The sequence below is a fragment of the Glossina fuscipes genome, unplaced genomic scaffold (genome assembly GCF_014805625.2).
Source record: "Glossina fuscipes isolate IAEA_lab_2018 unplaced genomic scaffold, Yale_Gfus_2 61185, whole genome shotgun sequence".
NCBI classification, from domain to species: domain Eukaryota; kingdom Metazoa; phylum Arthropoda; class Insecta; order Diptera; family Glossinidae; genus Glossina; species Glossina fuscipes.
The window spans coordinates 718162-738320 of record NW_024003416.1 but is presented as its reverse complement, the minus strand read 5'-3'; the positions used below and the strand labels follow the sequence as shown (position 1 = coordinate 738320).

General features: G+C 33.2%; 1 protein-coding gene across 7 annotated transcripts in view; it reads left to right on the top strand.

Annotated features, from left to right (window-relative positions):
• Positions 1-20159, top strand: part of LOC119643534 (paired box protein Pax-6) — a 116697-nt gene that overhangs the window by 17139 nt on the left and 79399 nt on the right. For all 7 annotated transcript variants that reach the window (XM_038042913.1, XM_038042910.1, XM_038042908.1 and 4 more), the window contains 2 exons: positions 8020-8185; positions 8973-9153. In XM_038042913.1, coding sequence (XP_037898841.1) covers positions 8020-8185; positions 8973-9153 — 347 coding nt within the window. The remainder of the gene's footprint in view (positions 1-8019; positions 8186-8972; positions 9154-20159) is intronic.

Here is a 20159-nt window from a genome sequence, read left to right as displayed (position 1 = left end):
CTTTTTGTCCTACTATGTGACCGAATAAGCTAGTGTGTGAGCCACATGACTTTAAATATTTCATATACTTTGCTTATTGTTCTCTTAATATGGTTGGATCAAAATAAAAATCTGCTGAAGATTATTTCCAGTTCTTTTACCGTGTCTGCTGTTTCCCAACATCAGGCCCATCTAACTTGACAATAATGTCATTGTTTATTTTGTAGAACTGGTGTCAATACTATTCAACTGGCAATTGAAATCTAGTTATACATGCTACCCACATTAAACAGTTTGGGAAGCCGTTAATGTATAATGACAATAATAACGTTTTCTGCGGTGCTTGTCGCTTTTCACACAAAGCTGTACGAGGAACCATCGTTGGCATACACACATTGATACATGCTTAAAAGATATGATAGTATAAGGTTACCCCTGAAGGGGACAAAACTGAATAATGTCTGTATTTTAATTTATACTGTAAGCGGGACAAGCGAGTCGAATGAATAATGATGGTCTAACAGCACCAGAAATAATGCCTCATTTTGGTCTACTTTGAACCAGATATCCAGCGAATTGATTATGTAATAGTCATTCGAAGGCTTTAGTTAGAAAAAGTAAAACAGCAACGGATCCATATGCTTCATTAACTTTCGCTAATTTTTAACAAGCAAGGAAATCGCATGTTAATTTCAATAAAGATGTAAGTGACAGGGTTAAGAATTTTTGGGTGCATTATCTTTATAAATTTAGGATCAATGGCTTTGACATTGTAATGTTAATGGTAACATAACGTCGAACACTTCCAGTTCATTAACAAATGGGAAGATGCATGCCTTTTGGGGATGCTTAGAGAGTTTTACAAGGCGGTAAGATAGAAACGAAATTTACAGCCACAAAAATTAATCTTTACGGCTGAATGTGTACGACACTCTCCGACGTGCAACTTTAAAATGATCATAGAAGGCGTTACTTCGAAAGCGCCTCTAAACTTTCTAAACCCTTGCTTCTAACTGTGATTAAGTTGATATGGTAATTGAACCAAATGTGGAGAATATATTATATGAGCTAATGGGCATGTGTGCATCAATTGCAAAGTGTTGAATTTACATTACTTGCTGCTTCAAATCTATTGTAATTGATATTTTTGAACTCACTAACGCCTATTGGACACAAGCAACTGAAAAATGTATGTCATGAACATCAGAGCTTGTTCAGAAAAATTCGGTAAACCTAACTGTTCATACATCACATTGAATGTTAAACAGAAATAAATCAAGCACAGTAGCAAAATTGACAGAGAAATGTGTTGGCGTTATAGAATTAACAAACGTTAATTCGTACAATCCCAACGCATCTGTAAGCCTACTCTCAGTAATGTCATTACTACTATTAAGACTATCAAAATCTCTTTTTAGATCAATGAATATGTACTCAATTATCCTACCATAAGTTTAATATATGCGATAACACCAGTGCCATGACGCAAACAAATGACTTTCTCTGATTAAATAAACCATCAAAATAATCACGAAACGACCAAATTTCAGAAGTACAAATATGGTGCAACATAGGGTTTTGAAAACCTTGTCAGAATTCGTCGATTTTGTCCCGCACTTTTCAAGCATTTACATAGCAAATGAGCAAATTTTTTTTTTTTATTTGGGAAAAAGTCTTGACACAGACCGACATTTCCGAATTATTTACGCAACTTCCTATCATACATATCATGTATCATGAACATTCCGAACATTCGCTTACAGTCGGATGGCTGCTGATTTGTCTCTGGGGAGTAGTAACTAATCCACGTTTAATCCATTGTCACGTAATGCATGAAAAAATGTTTTTTATATTGCCGAAGTAGTGCCAAACAGCACTTTAAATCATGAATACATTGTTGTCAAAGGTGAGCCAACGCTACATTCTCTTGGGATAGACAATAGATCATGCCAAATGGTGGATGAGTTGCCTTTTGATATGTTTAGGATGCCAGCTCAGACAACTTCACTTTTCGTTGTTCTTAAATAATTTTACGATAATTACGTTTTCTGGAACCACTGCCGAATTCGGACGACGAGAACGTGCAGTGTTATCGAAGTCCTTAGGACTTGTTCAAAATTAGCAAACCATCAATAAATTGTTGGTTTCGACAGTGAAGAGTTGCTGTAACACTTTTTAAGCGAATGCACTATGGTCCTACACGACACTTTTCTTGGCGAAAAGCAAATTTTTAGACATTCGACTCTACTCTTATTATTGAAATCTGATAGCGGATAATCCAAGACAACAAAAAACGTTTTTTTTGTCGTAATAATTTACAATTACATAAGAAGTCGTCGAATTTGAAACTATTTGTTGCATTTGTAGTTAGAATTGCGTTCGTCGTTTTATAGTATATTTTCCAATTGTTTGGTCTAACTGGAAACAAAGCGCGCGAAAAAAAAGTTGATCATGAAAGGTGATGGGAACTACATCAATTATGTGATACAAAATATACAAAATGTTAACGCTACAAAAAAAAAACACTTTTTACAGAAGCCATATAAATTTTTCGAATTTATTTTATATGATAAGTTTTCTAAGATTTAAAAGTTTTGTTTAAGACTGTTAAGCTAGAAATCAAAAACCATAATTAGTTTGAAGTGTTTAGTTTTTGAAAATGTTTACATCGATTTACGATTTAAGACAAGGCTACTGCTGTGTACAAAATTGAGCAATTCTTGATGATGAATTGAATTTAAATTGAACCTTAATAAACATTTAATACGTACGCAAAAATGTGTATAATATTCAAAATTCCAAATATAAATATTTTTGCGCTTAATTTGCTTTCTTTCTTGAAGGAATACAAAAAAGATATCAAAATTTTAAATTGTACTGAAAAAACAGTGTTCTTTTAATTTTTAATACCTTTGGCCAAGAAAAGTGGTATATAGAACCATAGTGTAGTGGTAAATTTGAACAGTATTTTTTTCTGTCAGGTAACAATTTTTGATCAACACATGAAATATTTTCTATCCTTTGTTTTGAAAATTACAAAACAGAGGCAACTAAACTCGCAACCTGGAAATTGATAGATAGATCTTTGGACAGCGTTGCCACATATCTGTCTCAACCGAGACTTTTTGAGTGATGTGTTATATAGCACATCTAGAATAAATATTGTAATTATTTTTCTTGCTTCTTTTATTATTTTTCATTGGTGTACTGGTTTTGACATTTCTGTAGTTGTTATTAGTGCTTCTATTGTTTTTTCTATAGTTGATGTTTCTTCTATTATTGACGATGACAAAGTTGTTTGTCCTCATTGTTGCTATGTTTTTTCTTATTTTTGATGTTGTTATTATGGGTGCAGATGTGATCGATACAATCGTGGCTGCTTCTTCTGTTTTCGTTTTTATTCTTGTCGTCGAAATAGCTGAATGTAAAACTGGTTTAAGTTTGAGCATTATCCAAATGAATGACATCATCCTTATCGAGTTTCTTGATATGGACAATTGCATGCTTAGCAAATGCCGTTTTCATTTTATTTAGTTTGCGCAATTTTAAGACTTTGTGAAAAATAGCGTAATTATGGCTTCTATTTATATAAAACTTGGGATCTCTGCCCCCGAATACAATGTGCTTTAATCGTAGTTGTCGAGGCGCCAAAACTAAACGTTCCATCTACCTAGTATAGCTGCAAGTACTCTAGAAAGCATTTTGATTTTGCGCAAGCGAATGAAGAAAAGGCGTAGCAGCAATGTTTGAACACCGATCAGAAGATATATTTATAAATTAATTTTTACACAAACATTTAAGGACAAAACTCCCTCGTCGAATTTCAAAGGAATTGAAACCACATAAGATCAATCATCTAGGATAGATATTTATGTATTTTGTGATAATTCAGCTGAAAACCTTCGTTTCAGAGCGATCTAATGACGAGTAAGCTCCTTAGATATTAACATAACTCTTACAGATTCCGTGTTTAGCCATGTTTAAAATGTTCCTCTCCCTTTAGTTTTGGTTTTTTTGTAGAATACAATCTTTAGAAGACTATTCGTTATTTTGTTGTATATGTGATGCTATTGCGTTTAGCTGTTGTTTTTGTGGCATGAAACCCAATCAAGCATATAATATGCTGTGACACTCTTCAAAGAATGTCAGTATTGTTTAATATGAATGACAGTTTTTTTTGTTTCTTGGTTGGTTGCCTAACAATTTCATGCCTTAAAGAGACGCATAGTTAAGCGAGTGTATGTACGCATGAAATAAAATTATCCCCATCTTAATTTTATTGTCATTTGGCTATTGTCGACAATTTTAATAAGAAAGTCAGTTGTTTGACCATTTGGGCAGGTTTTGTTCCTAAAATCACGAAAGTGCCGAAGATAAATCTAGACTTGATAGGTCTTCATGTTTTTAATTTTTTTGCTTGCCAGTTGTTAAGCCTAAAAATTAGCGTCTGAATATTGATATATATATAAAAATATGTATTATCAGCGTAAGACGCTGAGCCAATTTAGTCACAGTCGCCAGTATAACTTTTGTCTGTGCTTCACTTATTACGTTGTAAGAGTTAAGATAAATAACTAAAAGCTGATAAGTATATTTTTGGAGTAGGTCAGCAAGCAAGTTTAACTATGTGTGACCTTTATCTTTGGTATTTGTTAGAATTCTTCAAAAACTAAGAATGACAATAATTTCGATCAACCTGTCGACAAAGCAATAATTAACGAAAGTCTTTGCGATTTATAGTTTTTCCCTGATGTGATTATTCAGGACTGACACCAAGCCAAACATAACTATTTTATTTGTTATTTTTCATAATCGCGATGTTAGGTGTATCTATGAATCGGAACCCCTCCCCTCTCGCAAACGTTTTCGTTTTATGTCGACTAAAATATTTCCACACAGCACACACGAGTACGCATATTGACACAGCATAAGTTGCACTCATGCAGAAATATCAAAATCAATTTTTTCCCGGCTGACTAACAACTAAATTGATGTTGTATTAATTTCTAGAAAAAAACAAAACTGACTGAGCCTTCTTAGAAAAAAACCTTAAGGAAACAATATTGAAGTAAAAAATGTTCAGAACATAATACGAAGAAAATCGATAAAAATAGAATTAAATTCCAAAGGCATTTTCTCAATAATGAATGAAAGAAAGTCTTGATATCAAATATATACGCATTTTTAAACGTAGAGTAAGATTGATTTTGTGTTCTTTTCTCCTGAGTTACAAAATTTTAGAAGCTTACGGTGAACTGTACTGTATATATATATAGATATATAGATAGATTGATATGATATGAATAATCCACATTTATATAAAGGCACATACAAAAAAAAGCCCTTTTGTTACAATAGGTAGACAAACATACTTGCTCTGGTCATACAATGCGCTTATATCGAACATAAAAGATCAAAATAGAGTTAGCCTAACCGAATGATTTGCAACACGCAAATGGCCACACAACCACATGAAGTCTAATGCATTAACAACATACATTTTGATAATAGAACAAGATCCTGGCAACACAGTATTGGTTTATTTCAACTAAAAATAAATTATACTATAATAACTTTTAAACGTGCCGGTTTCGCAAGAGTCTTAGTTCGTTTGGCTGTTCAAATCCTTGTTTAAAGGGGGTAATTCACGACCTTTTTAAATAAAGACAGTTAATGATAACGTATAAGGGCTTTCAAAGAAAACATCTTTCAAACTATCTGATGGATTCGCTATTGGACATCAAATATTATTCGTGGCAGATGTATGAATCATTTTGGCGAACTGCCAAAAATGATTCTATTCATAAAACTACCGAGAGTTACGGCCGTATTCTGAGCAACATAACAGAGTCTTCACGAGGCACTTTTTCTTTGTGATTGTCGTTGCTTACCAATCTTACTTTGTAACGAAATTGATAGTTAAGACTTTTTTTTTAGTATTAATATGGAATACCAAATTTGATACGAGGTTACAAACACTATGATAAAAAATATGGTTTACGCCTAAATATACAGCACAATTTTTGTGCGTATTTCTCAAAACACATTTGCATTGTCAGGTTTAAGTTGGTTATAGACCATCGAAATGAAATATCCCATTTTGTTAAATGTTTTACATTTATGATCCCGTTAGAAATAGTTCACAGGTGCTGGTTGACAATATTGGCAATAGGCCTGATTAACCCTTAACCACATCTTGAAGAGTAAATAACTGTAAATAATATTTTGTAGTAAACAGTAATTTAAAATTTGGTGGAATATTTCTTATGCCAATGTCGGAGATCGGTGGAAAAATTATCTCAAGCAGCTAACTGATGTGTTTATAAACGACTAAGTGCTTCGTAATATTTATGCATTAGCTAGAATCGAACCGAACAAAGATGAACATAACTTTTTTATGATTTGTTTCTTCCCTTTTTCTTTTTTTCTTTATATGAATTGTTTGACTTCTCCATACTGAATTTGATATCTAACTGATATTGAACCACTCAATCTCTCTTGAAACTGAAAAGAAAACTGTTTAGTGGGTTAAATTTTTTATTTTTGCGATACTTAAATCGCAGCCCAATAATTATTAATTTAGTTATATATTACATTTGTATTACTCTATGAAAGTTCACGAAATCCAAGTTTTACTGCGTCCTGCGGAATAAGTCATAAGTTTATTTAACACTTTCGTTAAGTTTAAAGATCAAGAAGAAGAAGAAGACGTTAAGACATCAAGAAGAACATAAAGACATTAATATATGGATACTTCCGGTTTGTGGTTAATTGTCACTACTTAATTGGAACAGGAAAGATGACAAAAATCTGGTTGTTTCATGCAACGGAACAGGTTCAGGTTTTTATCTTAGACAGGCTTAGTATTGAATTTTGGACAAAAGGTAGCATAATAGATGTTTTTAAATAAAGCCACTAACTCTGCCGAAAATGTAGTGAAGGGTAAGAAAATTTTTGTTCTTATCCTCAACTTATCGCTGATTACAGCGAAATGGCACTTTAATGCAGATATAATAATAATAATAATAATAATAGGCGTCAGTGTTTGGTCTTAGTTGCTTCCGGATACATCTTCAAAGATTTGTGTAAGGACACTCCGTCTTTGCGGTTCGCACAGAAAATGTGGTGTCTAAAATTCGAGAGCCGCAGATTGAAATTTACGGTTGGCAATAATGCGGTTGCCAAAATTTGTTTACATAAAATTGCTTTCAACAGCGCCACCAAGTTTTTTACGGGAGCATGTATGAAGTGAAAAAGGTTGCTTAGAGTGTTGACTGGCTGACTAAAAAGGTGGAGTTCAAACGAATTAATATTCTATGGGGAACCAAGCAGAGGTAGTCTTGAGAAAGAGGACGAAGCAGTTATGGACAGGGGAACGCGCGCTTATGAAAAACCAAATACACACACATTTACCTCTTTCTCCGCTTTTCTCTTGCTAAAATATACAGTGAAGAGTAGTAGGAAGGAACTAACTAATGTCCCAGGAGAAGCGCACGATTTGTAATTAGCTTAACAGCAAGCAGTTTAGTAGAAGGCACAATGAATGGCGAATCGTGTATTCTTTAGCTACAAATAGTACTTTTGGAAAATTTTTACCTTCAGTAAAGCAAAACAAGCACAAAGACACACATCTTTGACGCACACATCTTACAAACATACATATCACACACTCACACCTCACATACTCCCGTACGTTCGCAGTTCTAATTAAAACATATAGGAAAATCCAATAGTTTTATCGCGTGAGTAAACGCGTTTGTATTCAAGTTGGTGTTCAGTAAACGATTAAGTTTTAAATAGTATTATACTTCAGCAATTGTGCCCTTGGTAATTCCGTGGGTCAGTATTGCTGAAGAGCGTGCTCGAATTTGATTTAGGACACACCTTTCTAGCTCCGGATGATGCTTCTGGCTAAGGCCAACGTATACTTACAAACATTCGACATCCATTTAATTAGTCAGTTAAAAAACAAACATTTGTGACGTAGATTTGTGCAAAAATATGAAAAGTTAATATTATTACATTATTGTTTATTTTCAGGTCATAGCGGTGTCAATCAGTTGGGTGGTGTTTTTGTAGGAGGCCGACCGCTTCCGGACTCGACACGACAGAAAATTGTTGAACTGGCCCATTCCGGAGCAAGGCCTTGCGATATATCACGTATTCTTCAAGTGTCAAATGGTTGCGTGAGCAAAATTTTGGGCAGGTAAAATGAAACAATTCAGAATTTTGAAAGGGCTGTTTTCTTTTGGATTGATGACCCGTCTACTTTAGAGTATCGTCCGCAAATTATTCAGTCGTTCCGAAACAATAGAAAAGTCGTCTAAATATTCTGACCATTGAAGAACAGAAAAAAGTAAAACCTATAGCATTATTTAGACTGTTAACATAGCATGTTATTCAATAATAACTCTACCTATTATAGCCTTCTTATTACATTAGCGAGTCTAGAAAACATTACTCAGCGGCGATATAATCCTACAGAGATAGCAGTTCTACTGCAGTTACATTAACTACTATATATACAAAAACCGAATCGAAGCATAATATCGTAGCAATACATACAATTTTTGAGCAAAATAAGAATTTTATTTTCGAGAGCCTCCTTGAATTGGGAGAAATTAGTTTTTAGATTATCATTCACTAACTGAGCGAAAAATTCTGCCTTTTTGCAATTTGTTTGAGTAGTTTTGTGTAAAAGACGGTTCTCCACATACTCTTTTTTTGTGCAATATATACTTTGCTAGGTTTTATTTTTGTGGCGGGAAGTGTATTGAGAACAGAAATGATTGAATACCTCATGAAAACACGTATATACGCGTACTAAGAAATGCTTTTAGTACATGAAATGCTTTTAGTACATGAAATGCTTTTAATTAATTGCGTTTGTAGATGTCTTTCAAATGTTAAGTGTATTCACCTTTAGGTCAAAAAGATGGTTCTGTGGCTTTCTATTTACAAACAAATATATTTCTGAATTTCTGATATTTCAGATATTATGAAACGGGGAGCATACGGCCTCGCGCTATAGGTGGTTCTAAACCTCGTGTAGCCACCGCTGAGGTAGTTAGTAAAATTTCTCAATATAAACGTGAATGTCCAAGTATTTTTGCATGGGAAATTCGCGATAAACTTCTGCAAGATGGGATTTGCACCAACGATAACATACCGAGTGTAAGTATATTAAGCAAAAATAAAATTTTTTTTCTTATCCTTCTTTTCCCTTTGGTATTGAGTAAAAGAAAAATTTGTATCTATGTAAGTGAAGCTACTTTTTAGCTAAAATCAACTTATTTTTTTATGTCTACTGGTTGTTGGAGGTAATAATTGGACGTCTATCTACAAGCCTTTAATACGTAAAAATGTTGACTTTATAAATCTTAGATTGTTTGAACACAAACCGGATGAAACAATTATACTTCCATTGCATATACGCTCACCCAATGTTCGCGAGATACTACGTTACTTTTGTGTCCATCGCAGGTAACCGTCATTCATGGAAAACATGAAAGCATGAGAAAATACAAGAATGAACTAAAAAATTAAAACTTACGTTTGTGCTACGCTCTCTATTGCCAATGAACACCCCAGTGTAGAAAGGCTTATACGCCTTCATAAGTTTGATCGCGTTGTTGAATAAAACGGGGAAGAAACAAAATGTAAGAAATGTCCACATTTTCTGTGAATCCTGTGAAAAGGTTTCTGTTACGGGTTGTTAGCAACTCGTTGCTCGCGAAGTATACTCAGTTGTTTGGCAGCCGTGATTGAATGTTGAATACAACAGAAGGGTGCATACATTAAGAATATATAGTATATTTGTTTGTCCTAGATCTTTAATTTTTTGCGCTCATTTTCTACTGTACTTCATCATGTTTTTACTTACAATGCAGCCATTGAGTAAACTGAGAACCAATACGACGCGACCATTTTATTATTTGCATATATTACGAACAAAGGCTGTTACGTCGCAAACCGCTGGTTAAGATTGATTTTTTTTTGACGTTTTGCTCAGTTTTGCTTTTTCTTGCATTTCCCTTTACTGATGACCGCCATAACTTATACCTTGCATTCAGAAAGTAGTTTATGAGAAAAAAATCCCTTAAAATGAAGCTGCAGTATACACAGCAATTGGTGTTTGATTGAATTCGGTGGAAATGTGGGTGAGGACGTGTTGTTGTTTAGTAGTGTTACATCCGGTTTTCGCCAAGGTCAGTTATAGCATAACATTCGGCGCACGTACAAGAATTGGTAAATTCTCAATCTTTGTAGTAAATGACAATTTTTCCGCTCCCTTTTTATGCAAGCTTGATTGGTTATTTCAACAGAAAGTAAAAAAAAATTATGTATTTTTAGTAAAATTACTCTAACTTTCAGATTTCTAACTCAAAATCACAACATGCATAGCATTTATAATATAATAGTATATCCTGCGAAAAGAAGGGCAATATTTGTAAAAACTCTCCACATCACCTTTTCAAAATGTAACTAGAGTATGTATACATACACTACTGTTATAAGTTCGGAACACTAAAAAGAATATGAAAAAAATCTGATAATGTCGAACGAACGCATGACAATACACTTGGTGGCTATTAAGAGTGGGAAGGCAAAAAGGATTGTTCTATTGACAGAAGTGAAACTAAAGTTTAATGAATTTATTCCACTTTCATACCCATCACTGTCAGACGGAGGTATGCTCACTTTTTCATCCAAAGGGAAACTTCAGAGACCCTATAAAGTATATAGATTCTTGATCAGAAATTCTGAGTTGATTAAGTCATGTTTGTCCGTCTGCTTGCCTGTGCGTCTGTGTTGTGCTTGTTATTGGTATTCTCTTGATCGCAAAAATGAAAATGGGCCAAATTGGTCAGAGCAGAAGACCGCAGTAAAGCATAAATTGAACGCAAGTCCGTTTTTCTTAACAAAAATATTTCTCAGATATTATAAAAGTTAGAAGGCTGCAATTTTCCAATCTAGAGTCTACTATTTACGTGCAAAAATGGAAAAAATCGGCCATGCCTACACAAAGTTAAAAGTGATTCAATTATCTTTGCTTCACTTCTTTGAGTTTTTATGTTTATTTATCGTAAGGAAAAAAAGGCAGAATGTTTAAAATTACATGGTACATTTCTCAAATGAAGATATATTACGTACTTTAAAGTGGGTTAATTGTAAACTGAATACCGTAGACACCGCGAATATCTTTTTCTCAATAATACCAGCGATATTAGTATCATATAAAAGAAGAAGAAGAAGCAGAGGGAGTAGAATGCAAAAAGTATAGTGGTGGGTATGTGAGTTTCGGCCCCCGCCGAATATAACTTCTATACTTTTTTTTTTTATTTTTTGGTTTCACATTGTCTTTCTTCTAGTTGCAGATATTTAACGCTGTTCATGCATAAGTCTCTGCCTTTTATTTTGCGAAAGCATGGTAGACGTGTCCGTGGTAAAAACAAGGTGCTACGAAAATTGAACAAGTTTACATTGCCTTCTTTGGTCTACTCATCCGATCGTGTTCGAAATATATGTGCAAATATACATAACACATACATCGTAAAAAAAAATTCACGTATTTACATTCTTAGGGAGAAGAGGACATTCTGACGACTGTAGCAACAAGCCAAACAGAAAAATTTAGCTAAAGCTGTTGTATTATCACTTGTACATCATAGACATAATTACGTTCAAGTTCAGCACAATTAATCTTTAAATTTGTTAATTCCTTAAAAATATTGGCTAATATTCTTTTACACTATATATGCGACCACTTGTTAATTGTATGTGCCACATAGGCCAGTTAGAGGCGTATTTATAAACGATACTTAATAAAAGTACTAAAAATTTATTGGTATATTTTAAAAACTGACGAAGATATTATTGGTTTCTATCGTTTCTTCTATGAGCAACAATTAATACTTTTGAAGTCACATTATTAAACAAAACATAAAAAAGGCCATTTAAAGTCATTGGCCTTAAAAAACAATGATTGATAAGCAACACAAGTTTGTTATTTTATTTATTATTATATTTTTATTATATTTAAAAGCCAAAGTTTTCCCTAACTTTGAATATCGATGTTATCGTTGTTGTAGAGTACCAATCGTTCAAATTATTTCTATCAATCAAGTGATATTTAAAGGCTTTATATGGTTTTGTTGTATAAATCTCCTGTGCTTGCTGGCATAATTGTACTCTTTACTATATATGCTGTTCATATAATTTTCGCGGTACAGAATGCAAGACTTTTAAATTAAAAGAAATAACTTTTTTTCTGATTTTATTTTAATTGTTTCGTATAACGTTCTAAAGACGTCTTTTAAAAGCTTTCTTAAAAGTTGCTTAACCAACTATGTAACAAGGCTGTGTTCCGTCTTTTAGTTTAAATTTAATCAAGGAAAGAAAAAATATTGTCGTATACATTTTTTTTTAATAACAGGTGAAGAGCACCAGAAAATGACAGATTGTCCACCCATGGTCTTCTGGATCGCAATGTTCTTGATATGTTGTTCCCTCGCAATTTGGTGACTTACATTGCGTCCTCCTCTATTTTAAAGCTTGTTATCTGAACATACAAAATATGTCAGTTAAACTATGAACCTACTTCGTTTCTGATTCTTCTATTTATGTAACATATTTGTTTTTCTATTAAACAGTTACATGCATACACATGTACGTCTGCTATCTCGACACTAACGAACATCTTATATTACTCTACTACTCATTGCACCGTGCAACTTACAATCAAACAAAATCACTAAATGTATAATATAATAACCATCTTGTGAAAATAAAATAAAATGAAATAAGAAAATAATTCAAAACCATGAAAAAATACTTTTCATAATAGTAATGAATAGTTACATAGGTCAAAATCTGTCGCGAAAGTATGCAGAATGAGTCACACAACTGTTAGAACAATAAAGCGAATAAAAGATCGTGTTCGTAAAAGTGTAGCTAGGCGAACTGCTGTAAGTGCTAAATTTTGTATATATTATCGATATGATTTAATAAAAGCGGTAGATGATATTTTACTAATTTTGGTGGATAGTGAAGTGGCGATGGTAATGTTACCGGTGCATACTTATTCGATAAAACGCAAAATTTTTAATATTTTTAGCTCTTCAAAAAAAAAAAAGTAAGAAATGTCCAGCGAAACTAAAAACGATTGTTGAGATAAACTCGTACATTCCTGACCAAATATTTAATGCCGGTCAAGTCGGTTCGTTCTGAATAAAATGTGCACATTTTTATGTTTAAGGGGTAACTTCAAAATGCTCGTTCCTTCGTCCGAATGTATTTAAAGCAATATTCTCTTCAACAATAAATTTTTTTGAAAAATTAATTTAAAAATTTTTTACTACTGTAAGAAATGGTACCGCTTGGAACGCTTTACGTTCTCATACACAACCAATACTTCACCTCCGTCAACGATTCCGCTAACAAACGCTTCTCTACGAAATCTGGTTAAGAGTGAATAGCAAAGTGATCACCGAATATTCCTATTCTTGTCTCAGGTAACTGAAGCGGTACTCACATGCCTTGCCTGAACATCTTTTCAATTCTATGTAGGTGTCCTCGTTTAGTTGACCAGGTAGACTCCAGGCTTCTTGATAAGTCTTATACTTAATTTTGGATCAACTTTCACTAGGGAATTTACGCTGTTATCATATTCAACTGCTCCCCCTTTTTGAGGTCTATCCGAAAGATCATAATCACAGGGAGCAAGGCAGGGAGCAAGGCTTTTGAGAAAACGGTGACTCGCCGATCTGTTGCATTAAATTCCACATGAATTCCGTATGCAATGATAAATTTAATTTTCGGAAGCTAAGGAGGCTGAGTCCCAAGATATAAAAATATTTTGACGTGTTAAAATATTTCTTCTAATTTTCATTCCTCGAAAGCCTTTTGCAAGAAGGAATCTCTTTTGCAGCATATGTCGAAGACAGAATCGCATACTGCACACATTACGTGTTGTGGAACAATGGAGAAGACGACAATAAAATGTAAAATGTTATGATCGAATCTACGGTTATCGCCAAAATTTTTGTCTAAGCCTATTATTTTGTTTGGATAGCTCTTTTTGAATCACTCTCCTCCTCTCAACCATTCAAGCGTCGTGTCCAATAAGTTACTGCAACGTATTTTTTTTTTTTTTTTGCTTTCAAATGGCCATAAAAACGCTCTAAAGGCTATGTGGGAGTGGGTTACAACAAGCGTGAATTCACAATAAATTTGCTTTTGACACAGATTCTCTTTTTGAAGTTCTTAGTCTTGCTGATACACAATCGAGAGCAAAAAAATCGCCCAATCCCTAAACTTTCGCTGCGAACCTAGTTACTTATTAAATTTAGGCTGCAAACACAACTTAAGTTTAACTTACACACTGTCAGCTTTTGAAAAACCCATAATGCTTACCTATCATCTTGAAAACCATTACAGTGACAATAGAAGAAAAGCGCTCGTTGTAGATAAGGCTATTTCCGCTAGCCTGAATAGGTGCTCAATGGGACTAAGACCTGGGCTTCGAACAGGCCACGCCGGTACACCAACCTTCTCCAAGTAGTGACGCACTACGTCAGTGGTATGTGGTATTGCCTTATCATGTATGAAAATAAAATTTTCGTCTATACAGAACAGTGCTATCTTTCAGTGATCCATAGTTTACTTCATATGTTCTAGAGCAAACTGAACACGTGCTTTTCAGCGGCGTAGGTCCTATCAATTTCTGCACGCTGTAAGTGTCTAATTCTACTACACAAATAATGGCAAGGTCCAAACAGTGTACTGAAAAAAAATTGATCCAAATTTCAATTAGAAATGTATATTATTTAAGTTTACTTTCGCAACCATAAAATTAATAACCTGTATAAACTTTGAAGTATGTTTATTATTTTTCTGGCATATAGTTTTTGAGCAGCAGCACCACTCCGCTAACTGAATTTCAAAGAGAATGCATGCATTTATCGTTAGCTTGCAAGTACGACTTCGCAAGATATACACAGTAGTCTATTAAAGTTTATATACAATAACGAAAATTGAGGTTTCTCTTATTAAAAACTGCATTTGTGTTCATGGTAAAAAGATGAATTTCTTAACACACAAAAACTTATATAGCATAACACTTGCAGACTTTTTCTTTCACGTAAGATAAAATTATAAATAGAAACTCTACTTTAATCCCACAAACACAATAAAAAACACAAAAACGTCTACATACAATAAATGTACATCACGAAAAGGTTTGAAGAAAAACATCCTTAGTTAACGGGTTTTGTACGTGTTTTCGTACATTTAAATAGTAATTTATTAATTGAAGTGAGTTTCTTTTATTTCTGCTCCAATTTATATTCATCTCGAAGCCGTTCGAAATGTTTTAAAATCCAACACATATTGCCTGAAATTGAGACACCTTTATTAAATACTGCCTAAAATTCGCTAAACAAACGTTTTTGGTTATGTTTGGTGTGCCAGCAAAGATTTCATCATTACATAAAGTGAATACGGCGATAATTGTTCGGATCTATTTCAAAAGTTTGCTTCCTTCGCGACAGTTACGGAGTGAGGAGTGTTACGTGCACAAACTTCTTTTTAATTTCACATACTTGTTAGGTCAATGTATAATTATTTATTTATTATTTATATTTCATATTTCGCAATTTTATATTCTTCGTATTCCCCAATTTGCTACTACCAGCCTACTGTGCATGTATGGTCCGATTTTTTATATTTGTATCGATTAAAACAAAGAGGTAACAAGATCTACATGCGCAGATCTCTTTTTTTTTTTTGCTTTCGTTTCTTGTTTTGTACTTTTGAATTTGTAGTTTTGAGAGAATAAAGTACCGCATTGTAAGCCCTTGAAGAGTGGGCATCGCGAATTTGTGATTTCTCGTCTTTTCGGTTTTTTTCTTTTCTATCTATCTTTTACAGTATGCGAACATTGTATTCACACGCGCGAATTCGCTATTTCCCGTCTTCTCAGTTTTTTTCGGTGTTCTTACAATCGTTTTTTGCAGTGCCCGAATATTCTATTTAGACAAAACAAATGATGAAGCTGATATGCGTCTGCGCACAGTTGTAGGTTTATGGGTGTATTATGCTTTCTTAATTATCATACACATAGAACAACCAATCCTGCTTCTTAATTAAACTGGCATGCTTTTAAGACTATTCCGCTTGGAAACGGACACATCCTGAAGATTATTATTTTGTTTTCTCTGACGTGTCTCAATGTGGACTTAAGCCCACTATTAATGTTAATTTCAAAACTCAGCTAAGTCGAATGAAGAGTCCGTTCATATTAGGTATACAGCATTCGAGGCTTTATTTTAAAAAAACTGGGTGCACATTGCCCGTTCCAAATATTGTGCATCAATAATTCTCCAGGTTTTAGAATAATATGAATTCCGTGCGTAAAAGCCCCCTGGCCTTTTAAGATTATTCATAAAGTAATATGTATATCGGTATAGTCAAAAAAATGGAAGCACTGTTCGAACAAACACTAATGCTTCTACTGAAACACTTGTCAAGCCGACGGAGTGGTGTCTGCTGATTACAGCAGGGGGGTAGAACATTTCTGGTAACAACTGCAAATATTTATTGTACCTGTAGTTGAACCTGTTTGTTGGCCAGGACGGATGGAGTATATTTACCGAAATTCCTTCCACACGATCGACAATCCTAGTTTGACATTGTTCTGACGATATTTGAAATCAGGTGAGGGAGAGACAGAGAGAGAGAGCTTAATTACCTACTCTTTGATACAAGTGCGCAGTTAATTTCGTAAGCAATTTGATGTAAAGGGAGGGAAATTAATTCGAATGCCTAATATCAGGCACAACGAAATATACGAATGTCCTAATATTTTGTTCAAAGCTGAGTTTAGGAGAATCTTATGGACATTCTGCGTATCTAATATCAGTAACAGTAGTAACGCTGTTAATTAGTATGTATGCTTGCTCTTAGATTCTCATTATTTGTGTGGGCAAAAATTCTGTTAATGATTCCCTGATATGAGGTTGCATTGTCTCAAACGTTTCCAAATCAGGAACTTGTATATGTTCTTGCTTCTGTGATTTTAAGTGAATCTAGGCTATGAAATGCATATAAGTGTGCACGTATGCAAAAAGATCAAACGCAGGTGGGCATATAGCACATATAAATTGTTCTTCTTCTTCTGTTATTCAGCAAATTTACAACCACAAAGTCATTGGGATATTTGTTTTCTTTTCATCGTCTATTTTGAAAAATTGAAAAATTCCAATTTCTATGTTCGTCAAATGCTGTGACAAATTCACAATAAAAATTTTCCGATCAAGATATATAAAGAAGTTTTTTATTATTATAAAAATATATTCTAGGTTACTATATTTATTTAATTTACTTGCTTTATTAAGATATTTACTAACTGTATTTGCTTACACATACATATTTGACATATTTTATCCAATTTTTCATGTCACACATAAGTTTTTGTGTATCATATATTTATTATATTATTTATATTCTACAATTAAAAACGTGATATGACGTTTTTATTCAACTACATGGTTTTCCGCTTTCTTTAGAATTTGGTTTCTTAGAAATGATCGACTAATTCTCATGAGAACCCAAATCATCAAATATTGTGTTTTCGTAAAAACGTAATAAAAATTAGTTCTTAATGTTACCTTAAATTGAGTAGTTTTTTATTTTTCTGATTAGTATGCACTAACCTAGCATGCTGGCGCGCCAAGTATTCGAATTTTCATACAATAACACCCTTCACATAAATTCCAGTAAGTAGCGTCTACGCTCGCTGCAGTCATGATTCATGGTAGACTAATTGACGTTTGAACGCTTTGTAATAACAATAGCATCCACGATAATTCTTGTAGAGGATATTTTTAGGGTATATGGAGAGGTAATCTTTAATTGGGCCAGAGGGTTAAATCAGGAAAGCCTGGAAAATTTTCTCAGAAATAGACTAGGATCTCATGGCAAGATTATTGTCCATGAAGTTTTTCGGTCGCAGTTCGACAACGAATGTTTGAAATGTAAAGAGGAAGATGATATCTTTTTAGATATAAAATAACTAGGCGTCATGTAGAATAACTCACGTGTGGCATGAAAAATTGAATGAAATATGTCAAATGTATATGTGTAAGCAAAAAAGATGAATAGATGGATAAACAGTAAGTGAATTAATTACAGATTTATATATAAAATGAGTTACTTTCCTAAAATGTAACTCTTTTTAAGAATAAAATATTTCTTTTCATTCCTTGATAGGAAAAATTTCATTTCAATTTGTCAAAGAGTTTAGAATACTTCAATTTCGCAAAATAAATTATAAAAAGAAAACAAAATACACATAACTCCTATATACTTGCTGTTTAGTCTTTTTCGCATACACGCGCATTCCATAGCTCAGATCCACTTAATGTAAATGTTTTTGCTTTGCATGCGTTTGAGAGAATGCAATGTCATATCAAAAAAAAAATGAACAGAATTTTTATCCACACAAATAACGAGAATGAGAGAGCAAGCATACAAATGGCTACCAATTAACAGCGTTACTACTGCTATTGATAACATGTACATAAGAAGTCCATAAAATTCTCCTAATCTTAGTTTTGAACAAAATGTTGGAGTTTTTATGTATTTCGTTGTCTCTGATAATACATGCATGTAGACAAATTTGAGAAATTATTTCAAATTGTAACTTAGCTACAAATAAGATTAAGATCGACCTAGAACAATAAATAAGGCATGTATGCTTACATAGTTCTCTGTTATCTCGATTTATTTATATATGTATAGAAAATAGACCAAATAATATAAACTAAATGTTTAACCAAAGTCTGGATGAAACAAATTTTTCGTCAATGGAATACGCTAGAAAAGCATAATAATTGATTTTTTATGCTAAAAACTAGATTATTAGTAGGAAAAAATTTCAAGAGGGTGATCTTTAAAAATATATATGTGAGCTTGCTACAAAGGTCATATGTTACAACTTCATTGGACTCTTTTCTTTAGAGTTATGTTAAATCGTTAGTTTACTTCAGCACCACACAAACTCTCAATGACGTTATTTTGCAAGATTATTCATGTTATTGGTGGTATAAGCGCAGGTTTACGCGGAGAAGTGCTTAAAAGTTGATGTTTTAGAATTGAATTTTTACAAAAATCCAGGAAAAAATGACATGAACCAACGTATAAAATGAAAAAAAAAAACTATATTGGTATCTTTAACGGTTTCACTTTTATTTCAGCCGATAGACAAAGTAATAGGAACCCTCGCTTGGTAGGGGCATTGAAATCTACGTGCGCTTGTTATTTTAATCCAAAATATTTCCCCGCCCAAAAATGTTAAACAGTCTAATTAAAAATATATGCAGGGGATAAATTTTCTGAAATAAATAAAGGACATTTTTTGAACATATGTTGATATTAATTCCTCTTTTCAATCAGAGAATATAGGACTTTCCTTTGGCAGCACTAAAATTATTAAAACTTCGTTGTTGTTATTATTGTTTATTTATTTACTAAATGTCATTAGCTAATCTATACAGCGAATATACATTAATGAAAATATAATTCAACGCATGTAAATTCAAAAGATAAAATTAGAAAACAAGCGAAGAAAAAATGAAAATTTGGCAAGCTAATGCATAATTAAACTGACGGACAATGCGTGAAACACCCAAATGCTTTCCCAACCTTAATCCTGTCATTAATATATGCAATTAGCCCTATAACTGTTCATAACTATCTATATACGCAACTCAATAACTTAGTTCATGGTATCGGAAAGTGAAACGTGTGCATAAAAGTTATTCAATGAAATGAATGAAAACTCCACCGTACTTGAGATTTGCAACTATACAAATATGTTGACTATATGAATTTTTTTTGATATGCATTCATCTTGCATTTTTCTCTAGCGTGTTATTTCGTGTAAAGTGTTGCTTTGTATATATGTATACATATATATATATTTCACCCATTTACTTTATTCATTTTTAGCCGTGGTCATACAATTCGCATTGAATTAATACATGATCACTGTCTGATATATTAGTTTGGGGAAAAAGGAATCCATTATTTTTTCGGTAGATGGCTGCACTGATAGATTTCTCGTAAAGTATCGATCAAACAATTTCAGATTTATGCTCGTTGGAAAGGTGACATTTCGC